Source organism: Mustela lutreola, chromosome 8, assembly GCF_030435805.1.
Source record: "Mustela lutreola isolate mMusLut2 chromosome 8, mMusLut2.pri, whole genome shotgun sequence".
Classification (NCBI taxonomy): domain Eukaryota; kingdom Metazoa; phylum Chordata; class Mammalia; order Carnivora; family Mustelidae; genus Mustela; species Mustela lutreola.
The window spans coordinates 127,622,491-127,646,389 of NC_081297.1; the positions used below are offsets into that span (position 1 = coordinate 127,622,491).

General features: G+C 35.5%; 2 protein-coding genes across 3 annotated transcripts in view; one reads left to right on the forward strand and one right to left on the reverse strand.

Moving 5' to 3' along the window:
* The window catches only part of CFAP54 (cilia and flagella associated protein 54), a 316,944-nt gene that overhangs the window by 249,503 nt on the left and 43,542 nt on the right, over positions 1-23,899 (forward strand). For both annotated transcript variants that reach the window (XM_059186580.1, XM_059186581.1), the window contains exons 62-64: positions 12,120-12,293; positions 13,799-14,019; positions 18,361-18,531. In XM_059186580.1, the coding sequence (XP_059042563.1) occupies positions 12,120-12,293; positions 13,799-14,019; positions 18,361-18,531 (566 nt within the window). The remainder of the gene's footprint in view (positions 1-12,119; positions 12,294-13,798; positions 14,020-18,360; positions 18,532-23,899) is intronic.
* LOC131839297 (fatty acid-binding protein 5) lies at positions 19,149-19,704 on the reverse strand. The gene has a single exon (XM_059186582.1). The coding sequence runs from the start codon at positions 19,646-19,648 to the stop codon at positions 19,241-19,243; it is 408 nt and encodes a 135-aa protein (XP_059042565.1). The 5' UTR covers positions 19,649-19,704; the 3' UTR covers positions 19,149-19,240.

The following is a 23,899-nucleotide window of genomic DNA, read 5'->3' on the forward strand; positions in this document are numbered from 1 at the left end:
TGGCTATGTACACCGGTGTACACATTTGAGCTCCTTCTCTCATTAAACTTTCGTCAGCTTCATGAGGGAAGGGACTTTATTTTGTTTGCTGCCCTAACCACAGAAAATCATACATTACTTGCACATTACAAGCATTCTTATTTGTTAAGTGAATTAATGAATGAGAGGTTAGAATTTAAACTCGACCTCACTGCTGCTTACTTTTTCTCATTTAGAACTCCTTTGTTAGTAAAATATAATCTAAACCTCTAAGTCAGATGAGCATAACATATTTAACATTCATTTATGTGTTTGTCCATTCATTCATTTGAAAAATGTTTATTGAGTACTCTTATGTACTGAACACTTGGATGGATTCTAAGAAGTAAGGTGCTAGAGTCTTGCTTCCAGACTGACATTTCAGTAACAAGCATAATTAATTTTCCTTGGCAGTAGGTGAAGCATTGAGCCAAAGGGAATGAAGAGTGGTCCTTGAACCTGGTGGGAGTGAGGGTTGTCTTTCTGAAACCTCTGAGAACATATCTATAGGCATCAGCTTGACTCTGCTGAAGTGTTAAGTCAACTTTAGCCAAAGGGTTAGTGTCTGAAACCATCCCCTTCTTTGGCTTTCTTTCTTTCCAGCCTAAAAATGGAGCCAGAGATTAAACCATTAGATGGACTTTTTATGCCAAGTTGTCATTTTCTTATTTTATTGCTTTGATGCCCGGTGGGATTTTGCTTCATCAATTACATCTAAAATTCTGTATTAATCAGTTTTTACCAAAATTATGCCATATATCAAACAGCCCTAAAACTTAGTAGCTTAAAACAAGAATTCGTTCTTTGGCTTGTCTCATGTATTCAGCTTTAGTCTGTCAGTTGAGCTTGGGTGTAGTCCATGTACATTTATTATGAAGCCCCAGCTGAAGAGGCAGTGGCTATTTGGGACATGCTCTTCTCATGCTGTACACCAGAGCAAAAGGGCCTAGCTAGATCATGGAAGCACACTCAAGGGCTCTCTCCACACCACATCCCATTGATCGTAACAAAACAGATGGCCAAGTCCAACATCAGTGAGGAACAGAAATCTACTCTATCCATAGAGGAGGAGAGGGGCAAGAATGTTTGCTGAACGATAATCCAGACTACCATATATGACAAATTCAATCTGTGGCTGGTAGCCACCTAAAAGGAATTCTGAGTCACTGCGTGGAAAGACAGGAAAAGGTGTTCCAGTGATCTGCTAATGTTGTCACCCAGGGGCACATGCCCTGAGGAACAGCATCCCCTCTCCAAATGATCTGAGTTGATCCAGGTGAGCAAATAGTCTTCATCTTAGCTATGCTTAATGCTACAGTGTCTGCTTTCTTTGCCTGCTTTGGTGGTTTTCATAGCATATTCTGATTTTCAGTTTCTATTTTATACCATAAGCACTCCTTTACTGTTTTACCAAAATACTAAATTGAAATGACCGAATTTTGGAGTCCACTCTATTTTGCATTTTGCTTTGCCTTAAGGATAATAGTTTTGCACTACAGTATTTTCCTAGCAGACTGATAATTAATTCATGTGATGGTTTCCCTTATTTCAGTATTTGGGTTGGAAGGAGGTACTGAATTCCCTCCTGACTGCTACAAATACCCAGAGGGCAAGGAGGTTCATATTATAAGGAATTGCTAAAGGCAACAGGAGCAAATAAAACTCGTTCGATTTTCCTTACATTAGCATAAATTAGCATGCAGGAGAAAACCTCCTCAGTAATCTCACCCAGACTAACATTGATCTATACATGAGGTAGTGATCGATAGGCATTGTTACTGTATGCAGAGCACTGTACCAGATATTTATGTCCTGAGGGAAGGAGTAGTCATGGAACGCATCAACAAAGTGAGTCCTACCTTCCATGAGCCTCTAGTCATTGACAATCAGAACAGGCATACACCTTGAAATTATATAAATGTGTCTTTTAAGAGGACCATATTCATGGAGGCAGATTAAAGTGAAGCTAGACACAGGCAGGATGAGCATGTGAGTTAATTAGGAAAATTTTCTTCTGGAAGAAGTATACTGTAGTGCAGGTGTAAATAGATCAGAGACATGGGTTGCAGAGTGGAAAGAAAGCACATTTTCCCAACAGAGTATTGATAATCAGAGAAGCATGATGACAGAATAGACTAGTCATGTCTGTGTGCCAGAGAGCTACCATATGATATCTGTAGGACAATAAGGGAATTGAGTTATTCAGCTGGTCAGATTTATTGAGGTTTCCTCTCCATTGTCTTGTGGAAATAGAGACCCTGAAATGATGGTACTGTCAGTATAGGAACATATTTAGGTTCAGTGCCAAAAAAATTTATTCACTGCCTACTTTGACCATACTTGTATTAAAATATACTTATCTTTTTGTCTTGATTTTCTTGGGGCTTTGGTAAAAAATTCAGCTAGGATAAAAATTGTTAAATTTTACAAGACACTTTGAATTAAAAGTAACATTTAAGATTAATGGTCCTGGATGCAGCCTCTCACAACTACATACACTGGTATATAGAAAAACATAAATATGTCATGCTAAAAGCTAATGTTGGTGAACCTATTGTCAGAATATAAAAAGAGATCTGTAGAGCAGAACTAAGGATCACAACTGACCTTTAATATATGCTCTGCCACTTGAAAGAGAAAAACTTCCAGCCTAAAAAAAATCTGATTTATTCTTTCCTTACTGCCTTGCCCCTGGTTCAGGGACATGGGATCAATACCAACTAAAAACTGGGATGCTATTCCTCTACTACTATGTTGATTTCTTCTATTCCTCTAAGACACAACCATCCATAGGGGGAGAACTAGGGGAACACATCTGCAATCCCAAATTATTACACAACTTACAGATGGTAATGGAGATAAATCATTTATGCTAATAGCAGTGATGTGTGTGTGCGTGCGTGTGTGTGCACATGCTCTCTATAAGTTTAGAGAATAAGCAGTTGAGACAATTAGGGTATGATGACAACCATCCTCAGTGAAGCAGAGCTGTTCTGGTCCAACACCTGTAAGATTCTAGAAATTTCACTGAGAGTTCTTCACTTTGATCACTTAAATCTGAGAAGGAACAGTCTCATAACCAAGTGGAGCATACATTCTCCACCTTCTATTATCAGACACTAGGTGTGGAAATGTTCTTTATTCTAGACAGAGTCAACAATGAAAAATAAGAAGCAACAGATGCAATGGAATGCAGTCTTGCAGAGGAAGATTGACACTGCAGGGAAACAAAGGAAGTGTAACAAAATTGTTTGGAACTCTCAGCAAGGCCCAAACAATCAAAGACTGACAACCATAGAAAGCCATAATGCAGCTAGTGCTAGATAATAGCGGGACCAGTGGCCTGGTGCTATGTGTTAGTGCTCTCTTATGTGATTTCATTTATTCTTTAGGAAAATTCCATGAGAGTATCATTATGCACATATAGTAAATGAAGAAAGGTCCTCAGAGAGGTTATGTAACTAGGATGATTTTCTACTGCTGATACAAACCCTGATCTATCCCATTCTAAAAGCTGTGCCCTTGATCACTGTGTTGGGTATCATAGGAAAGTATTGTCAGAAAATCAAAGGACACAATTAATGCATCACCCTTTTGGATTGAGCTGACATGAAAGATGCTTTTGCCCTCCCAAATCCAAACAAGGCTGGGTAAAACAGAACCAAAATTGTTTTAACTTACAGCTGAGCATGAAATCAGGAAAAGAAAATCTTAAGTTACCAAAATAAAATGAGGGATCATAAGCAAGGGCTGAAGGTGAGGACCTCATTGAAGAGGGAACAGCTGGGGCAGGGACTTTGAATGCCTGGTCAAAGAGGGCACCTGGAAAGAGGGCCATTAGGTAGGGAAGGTCCGAACCCAGGTAACTACGTGGAGCTGAGGTGCAGAGTGGACTTGTCTACGAACTGAGGACTGGAAACATAATGCCTACTGGCTTGAGTAGATACAGAGAAACATGTCAAGTTCCCAGTCAGGGCCAAAAATGAGCCACTTGGGAGAAGTCAGAACACCACGTGAGATGCTAAGGTTGATATTCTCACCACCTGAAAAATGAAGGGAAATTTAAATATTGTCCAAGAACCATGAAACTCATGCATCTCTGGCTGTGGCTGGAGGGAAACCTTTTCAATGGGATATACCTCCCATAAAAGTTCTGAAGATAAACATATAGTGCAGATTATACCTGGACAAATTCCAGCATTCCCTTTTGGGTTGTAAAGCCAAAATAATTGTAAGCACTCAATCAGAAAAAGTAGCCTTTCTATAAGCTAAGAAAATTTGAACTGATATTAATTTTCTCCAGTGACGTTAAAGACCAGACAACGTTGGTCAAATACAAAAGAGGCTCCTTGTTTTCTTTTAACTTAGTTCAATTTTTTACATAGGTAATGTATTGTCAAGAAGCAAACCTCCCAAGGGGCATCTGGGTGGCTCAGTAGATTAAATGTCCAACTCTTGTTTTCAGCTTGGGCCAAGATCTCAGTCTCCTGGGATTGAACCTCATGTCAGACTCTATGCTCAATGCAGAATCTGCTTCAGATTCTCTCTCCCTCTCCCTTCCCTGCTCTCTCTCTCCTTTCTTTTCCAAATAAATAAATAAATAAATAAAATCTTTTAAAAATAAAAATAAATAAATAAATGATTTTAAAAATTTATTTATAATTAAAAAAAATTTCTGTTATAAAAGGGCATGGAGAGAAAGTCTTCCTTCTACCTTCTCTGCAAGTAGCTGAGTTCTCTGCAGAGGCGGTTGGCGTCATTGCATTCTTGTCCTATTCCTGCTATAAGACAACCACAATTTAGGGACTTAAAACGACACAAGATCTATCTTTAGTTCGGGAGGTCAGAAGTCTGAAATAGGTCTCACTGGGCTAAATTAAAGGTGTGGGCAAGCTATATCCCTCTGGAGGCCTTAGGGGAGAATCTGTTTTGGCCGGAATGCTGGCTTATATGATAGTAGATTCACGAATATTGCCTTTTGTTTGTTTACATTGTCCTAGTACACATTTGCCCATTCTTTTGTTTTCAACCTTTCTAAATCATCTTATTTTAAATATGCCCCTTAAATAGAACACAGAGTTGGGTTTTCTTTGTTTTAGAACTTGATAGTATTTTTCTTTTGGGTAGTAGGGAATTTTAGCTAATTTAAATTAATTGACATGAAAGGTATGTTTGGCATTATTTTGTATCATTTTATAATATGCATATAGTAAATTAAGAGTCAAAACAATAAAATGAGATAATTTCAGGGGAAAAATAAACTATTAGCCAACTTATTTAGGAAAATTAATTACAGTAAAAAAGAATGAATGATAAGAGGAAGGAAGTCACTGATATTGAGAAATTGAGTTTTCTTTCTGTTTAACTTAAAGCAAATAAATTTTTAAAACTTTGTGAAATGTATAATTTTGGAGAAAAATATAATTTACCCAAATTTACTTCAAAATACATTATATAAAAAATTAGGCAAATCTATTATTATAGAAGAAACAAAGTTACATGAGAAATTAAAATTAAAGTTTATTAACTAATTTTGAAAGAACAGTAATAAATCCATTAGAAGTTAGCATGAGTGACACTAAAAATCTCTTTAATGTCTGGTTTAATAATAGAGCTGGACCCTCACACCGACTTCTGTAGTCAGCCTGCGACAACATAATGTTTTATTCAAAATATGTGAAGAAAATCCAGCTTCACACAGATAGGTAGATAGAAAGTGGAGGACTGTTTAAAGAGCCTTTTCAGAAGATTGTGAGTATTCTTTGGTACCAAACCAACACCAGGTATATGGTAGTTCCTTAGTTCCAGTGTATACTATGAAACAGTATCATTGAACTTTTTGTACTGTTACATTATAATACGTCAGCCTTTCAGTCTGAGTGGATCTTTTACTCATACATGATTTTGTAATATCATGCATCAAATATTTGGAAAATCGTGACTCTCTGGGTTTTGCAGGACTTACAGATGTTTGTATAATTCACTGGACAATTTTTAAAAAACAAAAATTTTAAAATACCACCACCATTCTTCTTATCAGAAAGTATTGAGAAGCCCATGGTGGCATATACAAATTTTCTAAAAATTCTAAATTTTTTCTTAAAAATTTGAATTTTATCATTGGCAGTAAATATCGTCAGTTATTTTCCTTGAAGGTCCACTACTTTATGGAAGGTGTTTGCCGCACAACTAAGTATGGACAACACTTAGTCTGTCTTCTCAGTAGTTCTTTTATGTAAAAATGGTGTTCCATGGTGGGGGGGGGGGATCAGTGCATTCCATTTGCAGTTTAATTACAGAAGTGCTTTTCCTTAAGACAGCCATTGTGTATTTCAGTATGCAGCAGAAATATTTTTTTAATTTAAATTCAAGTCAGTTAACCTGTAGTAGTATTTGTTTCATGAGTAGAATGTAGTGATTCATCACTTACATAAACACCCAGGTGCCCTCCTCAATGCCCATCACCCATTTAACCCATCCCTACTCTTTCCTCTACCTCCCCTCCAGCAACCCTCAGTTTGTTCTCTATAGTTAAGAGTTTCTTTTGGTTTGCCTCCCTCTCTGTTTTTATCTTATTTTATTTTTCCTTTTTTCTTGAATTCTACATATGAATGAAATCATATGATATTTATCATATGGTATGATTTACTTTCTCTGACTGACTTATTCCACTTAACATAATGTACTCTAGTTCCACCCAGGTTGCTGCAAATGGCAAGATTATATTCTTGCCCTTTCTTTTTGATGGCTGAGCGAAAACATTTTATGTGTTCTTCCCATTTCATCACACAAATTACGAAAAAAGATGTGTACTTGAGGGTCAGTAGTTAATAGCTTTAATTTTTCTGCTTTTCAGGGACATTCTTAAGTGAAACTGTCATTTTTATTTATTTATATTTTTTAATTTATTCATTTTACTATGAGTGCATTGCAGTGAAGAATGCAAGAAGTACTAGTACAGTTTGATGTCACTGCCTTCCTAGGGGAAGGCACCACAGTTTTACTTATCATTCCCTTTGCACCATCAATGTACATGTCAACACACTAATTCCAGGATAAACCACTGAATTCAGAAAGATTATTCAACATTTTGCATATTTCACTTGTATTCTTGCTCATCATTCACAAACAAGGAGATCTTTCAGTAGTTGGTGCTGGTATTATTAGACAAATCCAAGCAAAACTGCATGACCAACAATGTCCACAGATATGAGCATTTGTAAGGCAAAAGTGCAACTCTGCGGATGTGTTACTGAGGCTTCATGTTTGCAGCTACATCTCGAATTCAACAAGTTATTTTATTATTGGAAAATGCTACAATTTTGTTTACTGATTTTTCAACCAGTGCAAGTTATTGCAAACAGGACACTGAGGTCTTAGTCTTCAGGATATGTATTCAGCAATGTTAACTTATTAGTTTCTAGGCTTTTGTGTGCATTTCTCCAGCCAACACAATATGATAACCTACTCTATATGATGCTTCACTGACTTTTTCATTTATAGTTTGAAAAGCTGTAACAGAATTTCTTTTTCTTTAAAGAGCTCATCACATACATGTTCAAAATGTGTATGTATTTCTTTTTTTTTAAACTCTGAGCAATTGGTGTTAAGATACCTCAACTGAACTGCCACCATAACTGTTTTAAAAATGTGCAACTCACCATTGCCCTTTCTTTTTGAGATTTACATCTGAATAGTATACTCTGCCTCCTTTGTATCCTCTACGTGGGGACAACCACTTTGGACACAATGCCGTGCATCTTGTGGTTTGGGATTTTAGCTCATTCCTGGTTTATTGAAAATATAATTTGCATTTTATTTGTTTTTTTGTGTTGCTTTGGGATGATTTCCAGGAGAAGACAACATGCCAATTCTATATGGACAACTTTGCCAATTCTATATGGACAACACAATAAAATAAAAAATATTTTATCATGTTGTAACATAAATATGGAAAAATCACACAAATAGTGAAAATATAGTTTCATTCAATATCATAAAGGAAATGCCCATATAACCATCATGGGTAAAAAATAAAATAAATCCAGTACCCTACAAGTCTATATCATGCCCACTTCCACTGCCAACCAACCCCCCTTTTCCCCCAGCCTTATTGAAATATAATTGATGTATAACATTTTGTAAGTTTAAGGTGTAAAATGCAATGATTTATACATGTATACATTGCAGAATAATTACCACAATAAAGTTAGTCAACACATCCTAACATCCCTACTTTCTGATTTCTAATGCATATATTTTGCCAGCTTTTGATTTTTGTATAAGTGAAATTATAGTCTATATTCTTTTGTATCTGTCTTTGTTTGTTCAACACTATGTTTGTGTAGTTAACTCTTTGATGGACATAATAACAACTTACTAGCCATTCTACTGTTGATAAATATTTGGGGGTTATCAGGAATGATGGTTCTATGAATATACTTGTATATTAGTTTTTGTGCACAAACATACACATTTTTTAGAAGATTTTATTTATTTATTTGACAGAGATCACAAGTAGGTAGAGGCAGACGGGGGGTGGGGAGCAGGCTCCCTGCTGAGCAGAGAGTCAGATGAGGGGCTCGATCCCAGTACCCTGGGATTATGACCTGAGCTGAAGGCAGAGGCTTTAACCCACTGAGCCACCCAGGAGCGCCTTAAACATAAACATTTTTATGTATATACCAAGGAGTATAATTGCTGGGTCATAGGTCATATTTTCAACTTAGTACTATCAAGAAGTTCTCCAAAGGGGTTTGAATTTAAATTTTACCTTGAGGACTAAAAAGGTAGGACACTATTATATATAGTATTGGCCTTTTTTTATTTAAAGATTTTTACTTATTTACTTGACAGAGAGCTACAGAGAGAGCACAAGTAGACAGAGCAGCAGGCAGAAGGAGAGGGAGAAGCAGGCTCTGTACTGAGCAGGGTGCCTGTTGGGCTCAATCCCAGGACCCTGGGATCATGACCTGTGGTGCAGGTGGCCACTTAACCGACTGAGCCACCCAAGTGCCCCAATATTGGCTTTTTTTAGTATTTTTTAGGAACTCCTTATTCAAGAATCATGACCAGTTTTCTTGGGAGTTTTCTGTCTTTTTCTTGGAAATAGGGAGAGATTCTTTCAGTATTCTGGATAGATCCATTTTGTAGAGTATAAGTATTGCAAATATCTTTTATCCCCTCTGTGCTTTGCCTTTACATTTTGCTAGTTGTACCTTTTCACTATACAAAGTTCATAATTTTAGAAATTCTTTTTCTATGAGATTTTCAAAACTGAAAACAGAAAGCATAAGCCACAAAAGAAAAGATTTATAAATTGGACAACATTAAAGAAGATGTGCTCCATATACACAATGGAATATTATGCCTCCGTCAGAAAGGATGAATACCCAACTTTTGTATCAACATGGATGGGACTGGAGGAGATTATGCTAAGTGAAATAAGTCAAGCAGAGAAAGTCAATCATCATATGGTTTCACTTATTTGTGGAACATAAGGAACAGCACAGAGGTTATTAGGAAAAGGAAGGGGAAAATGAAAGGGGAGAATCAGAGGAGGGACTATGGACTCTGGGAAACAAACTGAGAGTGTTAAAAAAGGAGGGGAAGTGAGGGGGTGGGTGAGCCTGGTGATGGGTATTAAGGAGGGCATGGATTGCGTGGAGCACTGGGTGTTACATGCAAACAATGAATCATGGAACACTACATCAAAAACTAATGATGTACTGTATGGTTACTAAATAACAAAAAAAAGAAATATTTTTCTATGCAAAAGTCATAAAGATACTCTCCTATGTATACCATCTTTTTTTTTTTTTTTCACAATTAGATCTACAAGTCACCAAGTCACCTAGAATCTATTCTTGTATATGGTGTGAGGCTGAAGTCAAGATTATTTTTTCCATATGATATACAATTAACCCAGAACCATGTATTAAAAAGACCAACCTTTTTCACAGTATTGTTGTGTCACATCTGTTTTAAACCAAGTATCCAAGTATATGGTGTAAGAGAGAAAGGTAGAAAGAGAGCAAAAGAGAGAGAGAGAATCAGTATGTTCTTATATTTATCTCATTAGAGAAATAAATATAAGAATATTTTGCAAGACCACAAGGAGAGATGTGTGTTCCCATTGAAAAGGCCTACTACATAACAAGCAGCATGAATGAAAAAGACCTAGGCCCAGATGCAAAATGAAATTTTCAATCACCACAAATAATGAAGAGTTCATTAAAAACATTACAGAGTAAAGAAGATGGTCAAACACAGGAATGAGTATTTGACTAGCATCTGGCTTCTCCCCAGCAATGGTGGATACTAGAAAACAGTAGACTAACACCTTTAAAGTTTTAAGGAAAGATGAGTTTCAACCAAAATCATATATTTAGCTAAACAATCAGTCAAGCATGACTGAGTTGAGCAACGGCTCGACTGATCTTCTTTTGGTGAACTTTTTAAAAGTAAATTACTAGCAAATGTACCTCAGCACCCAAAGGTTAGAAACAAAGAAAAAAGTATGTGAGATAGGAGAAAAAAAGAGAAGGAAGGAAGGAAGGAAGGAAAGGAGGAAGGAAAGGAGGAAGGAAATGGGATTAGGGAGAGGTTTGCGTAGTATTCCAAAAAGTACTGGGAATATTCTCTTTGCTAAACTGGTTGGTAAGAGCATGAGAATTCATCTTATTATTCAAGAAAACATACATAGACCATTAACCATAAAAGTTTCTATTCATCTTTCTTCCTTTCCTTCCTGGAAGCAGTCATTATCCTAATAAATACCAATAAATATCCTAATAAACTACTATATATATGCTATAAATATATAAATATGTGTGTGTGTGTGTGTGTGTGTGTGTGTGTTGTGACAATCTTTTCAGGATCTTACCATGCCCGTTTTAAGATGAGAAAATTAAAACTGAGGAAGTCAAAAGCCCAGAGAGGAGCAGAGAGGTTCAAGGTCACACTCTTGGGAGAAGTACATCTGGCATTTGAACTGTGACCCTACACTATATACTTTCTGCCTTATAGATCTAATTAATTCATTTTGCATGCCACCAAATGAATAGACTTCTGTTTATTTTTCCAAGTTTCCATATTTTTGATATTACAACAAGGGTGGCATGACTGTCTTCTACAAGAATCCTCATGCACTTATACCACTTACAAGTATCTGCAAACTGAGGGGTTTGAAGTGGCGGGGGAGTGGGAGGTTGGGGTACCAGGTGGTGGGTATTATAGAGGGCACGGATTCCATGGAGCACTGGGTGTGATGAAAAAATAATGAATACTGTTTTTTCTGAAAATAAATAAATTGATTTAAAAAAAAAAGTATCTGCATTTCTAATTGCGTAAGATCTTGTCAAACTGCTTTCCCAAGAAGTTGCTCTTACAAGTAGTATATGAAGATACCAGTTGCCTTACATTGTTATCACTATTTGTTATTTTCAGATTTTAGTATCTGTCAATTACTGAGAGGTGGAAATGCATTTCATTTTAATTTGCATTTTTCTGATTTTTAACAATGCTAAAACGTTAGCTATTTGGGTCTCCTTTTCTATGAGTTGACTGTTGAAATTTTATGTCCACTTTTCTTTTGGACTCTGACTTTTCTTTATCGATTAGTGCAAAGAATTACACATATTCGAGAAAAACAATTCATACGTATTCTAAATATTCTAAATATTTTTCTCCTGTCAGTGGTTTGTCTTTTAACTTTATTTTTTTTTTTAAGGATTTTATTTATCCATTAGTTTGAGAGAGAGATCACCAGCAGGCAGAGAGGCAGGCAGCGAGAGAGGTGGAAGCAGGCTCCCTACCAAGCAGAGAGCCTGACGCGGGGCTCGATCCCAGGACCCCGAGACCATGACCTGAACCGAAGGCAGAGGCCTAACCCACTGTGCCACCCAGGCGTCCCTGTCTTTTAACTTTATGTTCGGTGTCTTTTGTGATATAAAAATGTTTTTTAATCAAATGTGGCCCTATGTGTCAGTCTTTCCTTTATGGGTTATGCTTTTTTTTTTTCCATATGGTTATTTTTCAAGGAAAGCATAATATTTGCCTTACAAACTTTCTTCATTTACTGTTATTATTTTTACTTTTAGATAACTACCAAGTGGTCTTCCCGACTACCTATAGATGCTCTTATCAAAGTGATGGCGTGTGTGATAATACAGATGCTAGAAAAAATCCTCAGAATAAAGTGGATATTACATGGAATCTTCTACTGCGCTATTATATTCATCTGCAAAGGATTAATAACATGAGCAAACTGCTAGGTAGGTTTTGATGGGTTAAGAAAAACACATTTTCCAGTTCTTGTTAAGTCATCTTTCTTTTATAGAATTTTAAAATGCTATTGACCTCTTTTTGGAATGAACTCTTATCAGAATATGAAAATTTCAGAGGCTCGTAACCTGAGATACACAGATCTTTGGGTAGAATAGTATTTCAACATAGCTAACTTCCTCTGACATTCTATATATTTTATTTCACATATTTAAAAATGTTATTGTAAGGATGTATCCAGAGGCTTCCCAAGACTGCCAAAGGGGCCCATGGCTCAAAACAGTTAAGAATCAGAGTGATCACAATTGACAGCTTATGAAATGAACAGTATGGAATTTTGACTTTAAGGAGAGAATGTTCCAGTATCCAGTATGTAAAAGAGAAAGGATACATGACTTCAGATAAGATATGTAACTTTATTGAGTATTTTTGTTTTGTTTAGTTTTTGTTGTTGTTGTTGTTGTTGTTGTATGATCAATGCTGTTTGAAGAACATCCAGAAAAACTGGGATAATCTGCTTCATGCCAGTCCCTCTTGTGTTTCTCACTGTGCTCATGAAACTGGTGATTTCATGTTGTTCATCAGTGCAGATAGTTGGAAAAGACAGTTTAACCCGTGTCAGGGCCCAGTGATGGAGAAGCTGGCAGGGCAAATACGCTGAGTCACAGAGTTACTACACATAGTTATCAGGAATTAGCAGTGGGTTAGAAAGCACACAGAGAGGTGTCAGGTGTAAAAGGTACATCACGAGAAGGGCAAGAATATAAGAAGTTTGAGCAGAGGATGTGGACATGAGCCAGTAGAGCACAGTCTGGCAATGTCTGCTCCATATCAACTCAGCTCACCTTTGAATTCACCTGCTGGTACCTGTCACACACCCACATTTTACTGCTTTTCTGCCCTGGGCTCTTCCTAAAACTACGGAGACTTGCTCAGCTCACTGTCAGGACAGTCCAAAATGCCAAGGATTCCACACATACTAACGAGGTAGGAAACTGGTAGAAAACATTCCAGTTTCCCAATCCCAGACAGTTCTACATGTTATTTTTCAGAAGGTCTTCAGCAGGACTGAGCCCTTCTTGTCCAGAACTACAGCCCATCCATTAACTCTCTGTTGGCTCTTCTCTCACTTCCTTTGTTCTCTCACTTATGCTCCTGAGATCATTTTTCAAATAAATTACCTGCACCTAAGTTTTTGCTTTAAGATCTTTGTCGGGGTAAGTCCCAAATGAGATGACTATGTAGAATATTTTGTATTTTCAAGACTTAGAACCTAAAGCAATATCCTCAAATGCTTCTGAAATTTTGTTTATTTCCTTGTGGCAAGAACCAATGCCATTAGTGTATAAGCTTAAAAATGGAGGAATTATACTGGCAACCACTAGCTGAGGTGGTGTGATTTATAGGGAGAGCAGTTAATGAGCAAATACCAACAATACTGAGACTGTTCTCTTGTCTAACGTGACTCTAAATTAACATATTTTTCTTCCCTAAGCGTCTCCAAAACCAGGATCTGGAATTTCATTGCCAGATGATACACTTCTCACGTCCCTTTTCAACTCTGGGCTGATTTTACGCCAAAAAGAAATGCATTTTTTCCTTAAAAGATTTTTACAGCTGTATTCTTCCTCTTGTATTGATGAATTTCCAAAAGAACTATGTCAAGGATTGGAAAATACGCTTTTTTTGGAAAAAGTCTTATATGACCCAGTAAAGGTACTGTTCTCAAACATATATGTTTGTAAAACTTCTTAGAATCATTGCTATATTTCTGAAGGAAGCACATTTGAGATAACTCAAGTGGATATCGTGTATTGTAAATTTCTAATTTGTATTTATAAAATGAATAAATCAAGTCATTTGCATTGAATTTTTTCCAAACCAAAAAATATATATATATCAGTCATTAAATTTGAATTCTCTTGACTTCGGACTTCGCCATATAGTACTTTCATTTTTATGATTATAAACTTGCCCATATCAGACATGTCCTTGTTTCTAAGCCCAGAGAAGTGACCTGAAAATGTGACTTCTTCCAAATTGAGAATCTTTGTTTATCTTGTTCTGCTAGATTTTTGGTTAGATGGTAATATATATATTTTTTTTAAAAACATTCTTGAACAAAAGAGTGAGGTTACTATTAATAAATTGTGATTTTAAAAAGTAGTGGGAAGACATACTAAGAGATCATTTAAGTATTCATTTAAAGAAGTGATTCTCAGTGAGAGTTATGGAGTGGCTGTCCAGGCAGTGCATTAGGATCCACATGGGAGGATTGACATGCCCAATGCCCTTATTTCCTGCCCAGATTATAGATCATTTAAGAAATAAAAATGTTTAAGAGTTTGGGATTAAAAAAAAAATCCACCCTGATGAGTCAGTGTTGACATTGCAGGATATAGTTTCTATTTACTGGAAATGGTCTTCCTAAAAACAAATAGCACAGTAGACAGACCAGCTGTGTTTGTTTGTTTGTTTGTTTGGTTTGGTCATTATAGGCCCCCTTAAAATATGTGTGGACACAGACCTTTTTAAAATCTGTCTCTTGGTGTGGCTCAGTCAGTTAAGTGTTCGTCTTTGCCTCAGGTCACGATCGCAGGGTCCTGGGATCCAGTCCCAACATCAGGCTTCTTGTTCAGGGACCCTGCTTCTCCCTCTGCCTACTGCTCCCCCAGCTTGTGCTCTCTCAATCTCTCTAACAAATAAATAAAATCTTTAAAAAAAATTAAAAAAAATCTGTCTCATGAAGGAACAGAGAATAGTCACTCCCTACAAACCATTCTCTCCCAAGAAGAAAGAGCATAATTATGTATATCCAACATTTCTTTTCCCCCAAATTCCCCAGTCAAGTAGCTCTCCAGGGGAGAGGAGTGAGAGGAGCTGAAAGGCCAGCGACGTTCTGTAAATGTCTGACCCTCGGCTGGGAAGGAAGCAGCAGGGCTGGGATGAAATCACTTCCATCTAACACCAGATCCCCAATTACCCTTCTAGAAACTGTGACTCCCTTTGAGGATTACTGTCATGTGCCCCAGATGCCTCTGGTATTCATTCTGGCATAAGGGGCAGAGAATGAGAAGGTGGAGAACTATAGTTTTGTGAATGGATTCTTGTGACTATTTTGTATGAGTCTGGAAACCAATCAGTGTGATTTCTTAATATTCCGAAAGGAGCTCTGCTTGAGGATTGTAGTATTAAGGGCAGCCTACCATCGCCCATTTCCTAAGCATGAAGCTCTGAACAGAGAGCCTTGAATACACTGTAAATGTATGTGACATTTCTAATGGCAGCAGCGTTACCAAAGATTATTGTACCCTGTTTGCCTTTTTTTTTTTTTTTTTTTTTTTTTTTTAAATATAATTAGTGTAACACTCTCCCAGAATAATCAGCTCTGGAGATCACTGTCGCTCGCCTGACAGGTGCAAGCCACCTAATCATGTGTTCGTTTCACTGGGGTAGACAGCTAACGAGCATAGAGCCTTTTGGATTTTTTTAAAAAATAAACTGCAAGCTTGGCTGATTTTTATAATAACGTTTTTGAGCTTTTAATCACTCAGGAGGCTATTTCAATCAAACTCTTTCCATAATTTGATACTTAATCCTGCCTTTCCTCCACAAAGAAATAGACGTCTTTCCAGAGAGATCATTGCTAGGTGCCAGGCTCATCAACGTGTGCATCTGCATATTGTTAGGTCTATTGAAGCTCTGTGGTGGAAAAACAAAGATGCCAAACAAATTACATTAAAAATTCCTGGAAAAAAAATGATTAAAATTATGCACAATACTGGGTGATTCATGCTTAGACTTGTTGTAAGGTCAAATATTTGACTAGTGTAAAGTGATTTGTTGTTTTTAGGACTGTGGCAAACAAGCTTCTCCTGGTAGGTCTGTTGTTTCATTCCTTTCAAAGAACAAATAAAACATATAAAAAATATTCAGTGTATGGTCCATCAATGAGCATATATACTTAATTCCATTAGCAAATAGATTTTATGTTTTTGTAAAGATAATGGAAAATTAAATGCCTCTTTTGATATTAACTTTTGTTACAACTTACCCTTATTAGATCATCATGTTAGTAAATGCTGAATATACTGAAATAGTAAAATATTTGCTTATTATTTTTCTCTCCTTAGTTATTTTTTTTCTGCTTAGTCATTAAATATGAATTCTTGCTAAAATAGTTGTCAGAACCTCTGAAAGGCACTTAGATATGAAAAAAATATAAGAAATTAGTTTTGGAATCGGTTATTTACCTGAATTTTTGGTGGACCACATGACATAGAATTAAGCTTAATTTATCACTTTTAAATGGTTATTTAAACATGATAGTCTTGTTTATTGTCTATTTTGGTTATGCTTTTAGTATCATAGTACTAATAAATGAGGATTCTGGCTTATAATATCCTTTTATGATGATAGTCTCTAGACATTTTTGTAAAGTTTTCATCTTTAATGTTACCCTTCAGTCATGACATATTTTTTCTTTTATCAGTAGACAACTTGAAAGGTCTGTGCTTTATTTATCTTTTTATTTTATTTTGAAGACTCTCACTGACAGTCTTATATCTTGAATAAGCTCAGAAATAGTGGGAGGCACAAAGCTGTACAGAAACAACAGGCATTTCTTACTGACCACTTACATTTTCCCCTTCATCATCAAGCCTTAAGATACCTTGGATGTCAAAAGTTCACCAAGAGAATTGCGTCCAAGCTACCATGCTATAATCTTGGATTGAATAAGAGCAAGTTAATTTTGAAAATACGTTACATTCCATTAAAGAAAGTCCTTTTCAGATTTGAGGTATTATTATCACTATTATTATCTCTCTGGATAGACTTTTTTTTTTTTTTTAATAGCAACCATGCTTTATTTTCTGAGCTAGTTTTAAAAAACTGAATAATTTATCAAATTGCCAATTGCATCCTATACATTTATGTTTCCTGAAAACTCCTGATTCAGGGACCTGGTTGCATCAAAGTAGGTTCAGATGCTCCAAGACTGAATTTACAAATCAACCACATTCATTTAAAGAAGGAATGAGATCAGTAGATTTTAATATTTTATAGCAAAAACTGTGTCTTATTTTGCATATGACATTGCAAAAAATGCTGTTGGAAAGTAGATATTACTTATTATAATCATACCCTCAGTTTATTCACCACTGAATAAACAAGAAAAAAAGGAGATGTTCTTAGAATCTGTGATGATCTTGAGACTAAAATGATAGCAGTGACATTTTCCTCTCTACATCTTTAGTCTGGGAGAGTCACCAAAGTGGAAGACATTTGTTGAGTCCTATGGGTTTTTCTTTTTTTTCCCAAAGATTATTTATTTGAGAGAGAGAGAGAGAGAGACAACATGAGCAGGAGGGACAAAGGGGAAGAAAACCAGAGAGAGAGAATCTCAGATTTTGCACTGAGCAAGAAGCCCGAGGCAGGGCTCGATTTCACCACCCGAAGATCATGACCTGAGCTAAACCAAGAGTTGGACACCTAACCAACTGCACCACCCAGGCATTCTGAGTCCCATGTGTTTTGAAGCATATTTTTCTGTAGTAGAATCTTTTCTGGTAATCAGGAACCATTTTAAAAGCAGAGAAAGTCAATTATCATATGGTTTCACTTATTTGTGGAGTATAACAAATAGCATGGAGGACATGGGGAGTTAGAGAGGAGAGGGGAGTTGGGGGAAATTGGAAGGGGAGGTGAACAGGAGAGACTATGGACTCTGAAAAACAATCTGAGGGCTTTGAAGTGGCGGGGGGGGGTGGGAGGTTGGGGGAACCAGGTGGTGGGTATTATAGAGGGCATGGATTGCATGGAGCACTGGGTGTGGTGCAAAAAATAATGAATACTGTTATACTGAAAATAAAAAATAAATTAATTAATAATAAAAAATAACAAAAACATTAAAAAAAAAAGCTACACCTATAAAACAAACTAAAACAATTCCCAGAATTTTATAATGTAGAAAATACTGAATGGATATTGAGTGAATGTTTTAAATATTGAATGAATTTATTACCAGCAATTAAACTGCTTTTGATTTTCCCCTAGTTATGTCATGACACTTCTCTACACTCCAATTTATCATTAAATAAACTCTCTGCCAGCCCATCTTCTGGAGATGTGTCATCAGATATGAAGATACAAGATTTAAACAAAGAACTTTGCTTTCAGTGGTACATTCCTCCTCTAGAAAGACCTCCAAAGGACACAGAACCTATGGTATGTAATATAATCACAAAGATAAATCTTATATATAGATATAAAGTTTAACTTGACCATTATAACTTGAAAATAGGGTCCAGCTACTTGTCAGGTAGATGAAAATATCCAGCAATATAGAATCTATGTTGTCTAGTAGAATGAATCTGAAAATAACTAAGAAATCAGGAAAAGTCTGACTTGAGTTGAACATTTTTTCTTTTTCTGATCATCAAGGGATACTTTCCAGTGTGTCACCATAATATAGGATGTTTAATTTTTTTTTTGAAGCCACCTCATCAATTTAAGGATTTTTTTTCTACTGTCTACTTTGCTAAGATTTTTTAATCAAATCCAAATCTTCTGCTGTGTCTATTAATATTATTTTATGATTTTAATATATTAATCGATTTTTAAAAATATCAAATCAATCTTATGTTCCTGAGATAAACTCAAATTGGTTATATATTAATTTTACTAGGTTCAGTTTATTAAAGTTTTTTTTTTTTTTTTTTTTTTTTTTTTTAGCACAAACACATTTATTTACTAACCAAAGGGATGGTCCTAATTAAATCAACACTTCAAAATAGTTGCATGTAAAATGTTTGTGATAAAGATAACTGAACACAGTAATGGAAAAAAAAAAAAAAAAGCAGTATGGAGATTTGCTCATTGAACTGAGCTTGTTCATCCTCACAGCTAATTCCTATCCAAAATGATGATGGAATTTTTACTCTACTTTTTCATAGACCCGAGTACAGGTGACATTGTTCATGACACATTCCACCACTAATTTCCCATTTTCCAATTTTCTTGTGATTGTGCTTTCCTTCCCATCCCATTCCTGATGTTGAACCAATGCGCCGTCTGTGAAGTTGCAGACCGTCTGAGTTTTTCTGCCATCAGCTGTAGTTTCTTCAAACTTCTCTCCCAGGTTACATGAAAACTGGGTTGTTTTCAAAGTGCTCTCAGTTTTTATGGTGAGGTTTTTGCCATCAGAAGAGATGATACAATCTGGTTTGGCCATTGCACCCACTTTTCGCAGAGCCATTCCCACTCCTACTTCCTTCATGTATTCGTCAAAGCCTTTGCTCTCCACTAAGCGCCATCTTCCTACCAGCTGCTGAATGGTGGCCATGGTGGGCGCGGGCGGGCGGGCCGAGCGAGCTGAGCAGAGCGGGCAGTTGGGAGCTTGGCTCTATTAAAGTTTTGTATTGGATTTTTGCCACTGTTTAAGAGTAATATTGGGTTAAAATTTTCATTTTCATACTATCTTTGTCAGATATATTTTGTATCAAGATTTTGTTAGACGTATAAAGTGAGTTGATAAATAGCCATATTATTCTATTCTCTGGTGACATTTCTATAAGTTTAGAGTAAACTTTTCTCCTCAAATATTTGATAAGAACTCATAAGTAGGGACGCCTGGGTGGCTCTATTGGTTGGACAACTGCCTTTGGCTCAGGTCATGATCCCGGAGTCCCTGCATCCAGTCCCGCATCAGGCTCCCAGCTCCATGAGGAGTCTGCTTCTCCCTCTGACCTTCTCCTTGCTCATGCTCTCTCTCACTGTCTCTCTCTCAAATAAATAAAAATAAAATCTTAAAAAAAAAAAAAGAACTCATAAGTAAAGCCATCTGATCCTAGTGGGGGTTTTTTGGTGAGAAGATAGAAAATTAGTAATTTAATTCTTAATTGTTAGAGGCAGCCATTAAGCACTAGTGCTCATTTACTAGATGCCAGAAATGGTATCAGTTCTGATTGGGTCAATATCTGTTCTAATGGTTAGTACCCATGTCAAACCAAGCTTTATATATTTTGACTATCACCCCTGTTTATAGAACATTGGAGTTTTCTGTTTCTTCTTGAGTCAGGTTTGTTTAAGTTTCTTTATCTAGGAATTTTTTCATTTTATTTAAAACTTCTCTCATACTTTTAATCTCCTCATTGTATTTGTATTGAAGTGTCCCTTTTCATTTCTTACATAGGTGGTTTGTGTATTTTTTCTTGATCATTGTCACCAGAGGTTTCTCATCAGTTAATTTTATTTCACTAATCCATATATCTTTCTTCTACTTTGTTTTTGTTTTGTTTTGTATCCTTTTCCTATGTGCTGACTTCTTAAGATAGATGTTTAGTTTTTTTTCTTTTTCTTTTTTTTTCTCCAAATCCCAGCTTTGCTGTTTATTAATTGTATAATCTTAAGCAAAATGTTTGTTTTAATAGTCCTTTTTTTCCTAATGTATACATTTGAAGACTATGGGTTTCTCTAAACAATGCTTTGGTTTCATCAAGCAAGTTTTTATTACAGTATTATCATTATCATTCAGTTAAAAATAATTTTGAAATTTTTGTTATATATTATATATAATATTAGAGAAGTATCTTTTGTTATTTATTCTTAGATTATGTTGTTCTGTGATAATAAAAAAATGCTCTCTATGATTGATATTGTTGAAACCTGCATATTTTCTCCAGGAAAGGATTTATTGTATAAATATTCCATTGCTCTTAAAATGAATGTGTGGTCCTCTGTTGCTAAGGCAGTGTTCTTATATATACCCAATAAGTAGTGTGGTTAGACTTGTTCACACCCCATTCTTGTTTGTTTGCCTTTAATTTTTAAAAATCATAAGTTATTAAAATAAGTATATTTAAATCTCTCATTGTGATTTTCATTGTTTAGTCTGTCAAATTTTGCTTTACGTAATTTGAGACTATGTTCTTATATGTTCTTATGTGCAATAAAATTAACTGTTGTATCTTCTTGGTGAACTAAACATTTTATCATTTTGAAATGACTTATGGCCTTTTTGTAATTATGTTTTTTTCTCATAAAGTCTGCTTTGTTTGATATTACTAAAGTAAAATGATTTTCTTGTGATTATTTTCACAGCATGTCTTTATCCAACCTTTTACTTTCAATTCTTTTGTATATTTGTGTTTTGTGTTTTTATCAAAGGCATGCATTTGGATATTTTCAAATGTAGTCTGACAATTTGTATTTGACTGGAGAATTTAATACATTTACATTTAATGTAAGTGCTAATATATTTGGTTTTAAATCTATCATGTTATTTTGTGTTTGGACTTGTCTTAACTCTTCTGTTTTTCTCTTTTCCCTTCTTTTGGATTATTTTTATCATTCATTTTTCCTCTATGAGTTTTGAAATTATATACTTTTTTCAGTGCTTTTAGTGGTTAACTATAGGACAGCATATATACTTATCAAAGTCTAAAATTAATAAATATCTTTTTTCCTCTAATGACTTTTATATTACTGTGGAGCCTCTGGAGCCAGATCATCTGGGTTGGAATCCCAGCTCCATCACTTAATAATTTTGTGATCTTTAGTAGATTGGTTAACTTTTCTGTATCATAGTTATCCTTATCTGTAACTAGATATGACTAGGTAAATGCATAACCTCAATACATAGTAATTTTCATTTATTATTATCTGAAATTATTTTAAAATTATTCTGCTGTCTTAAAGTTTGATAACTTCAAATATACATGTAATACACTTGTTAAACATTGTTTGGAAGCTTTTAAAAAAATTTAGCAACAATATCTTCTTATAGATACTTTAGCTGCCAACATCATATAGAAAAGAGAGTAAACTGTGCCTTACCAGCAAAATTAAAGTTCGTAGCATATGGGGGGAAAAAAAACCCTTAGTTTGCTTTTAAGTGTACTTCATAAATTTATATCACACATATCACTCCTTGTTTTAATGTTCATTATTTTTATTTTTATCTAACTCTGAATATTTATCTTTATCCACACCTATGTTCATATGCATGGAAAGACATTTGCACTAGAGCTAATTAGGGAGCAGGAGGAGATGGGAGCAAGTATTTAGAATTAGTTTGATATCAGTCCCTGAACAATTAGAGAAAGAAAAGTGATTCACATTCTAGGAGAATCTTGATGAGAGGTCAAGGTTTTAAAAATGGAATAGGTGGTCACTATAGTCATTTGCAGAGGGACCTTCCACCATAGCATTCCTTTGATTGCTGCTCTTTCTAAGAAGAGCCTCAGGCTTTTCCCCATAAAACAGTTGACATATAGTTTTGCCCTGTTCAGCATTTTCATTTGCTTTTTGCCTCCTGCATTGGTCTACTCTTGCATTTTCCAGCTCTTGAGTGCTGTCCCCTCTAGCTGTGCCTCTGGTATCTTCTGCTGCTCCTTGACCCATGTGACCCTCCCTGTCAGATCGTGAAATCTCCTGGGCCTATACTTCTCTTTGCTCTTGAACATACTTCTCCCATTGTCCTCTTCATTCTGCCTCCTTAGGTTGGCAACCTGCTGCTAACTCTTGGTCAATTATAGCTCTTTCTACTCTTACAAAAAAAAAGGAACTTTAACATATCACTCCCCAGGAACATTTAAAGTTATTTGTCACGTTTTGAAAGTACTCTCTTTCCCACACTTTCCATGTCAAATCTATGCCAGATATTCCATATGCTTTTAAAAATAATAAATCTGCATAGTCTCTTTTGAGGAATTCAGTAATGTAGTTTTCAATTTCTGGATTCAAGAATGCTAATGGACAATGGAATCAATATTGTGTGGGTCTTGAGTAGTATTTTTTTTAAAGAAATTAAAGTGGGAAAAAAGTTTTCTGAATTTTTTGTTTCATGATATTGTTAGAAAGAAAATTTCTCAGATTGATTGATCTTCAGCATATGTCAGAATTTGTTTACTTGCTGGCAAGAGGAACAACCAAGTAATAAAAAAGTATATCCATTCAGGAAGGGTATGGATACAGAAAGATTACATATTTGGGAAATAGAATGTTTACCTAAGGAGCTAATTTTTAAAAATGAATAAGAAAGTATAAACTATAAAGTTCATTTTGCAAACTCATAGAAATAAAAATATCACATTCGTATCAGCCTGAGACAGAGTGGTCTGAGAAGTTAATGCTATGACTCTATCTATAGCTGATAGATAGCATCAACAGTTGTGTCTGACAATGAATATGGAGGCATGAACTGGTGTGAGACAGAGATTAGAAGGAGAGCACCAGCTAACAAATTGTGATTTAAACAGGTGGCTAGAGTGGTTTTCTTATGCCATAAGCAAAGTAGTTTTCCCATTTCTTAGTTTAGGGACATTTTTCTCCTCTTTGGTAATAAATATGTATGTATTGGGTCATGATAAAAGATGCAGTTGCTGACATAAATTTCAGTAAAAAAATTGAGAAACACTGACTTGGATGGACTGGATCTCCTCAGACCTAAGATTCTATCTTTTCAGAAGATAACAGTGAAATTTGTTTGATGATTTAAATATTGGTGTATTTGTACATTTATCTACTCATACTGTTTCAAGTTGAATAACTGGCTAAAGCTCATGAAACTACAAGATAATAGCAATAGTGAATG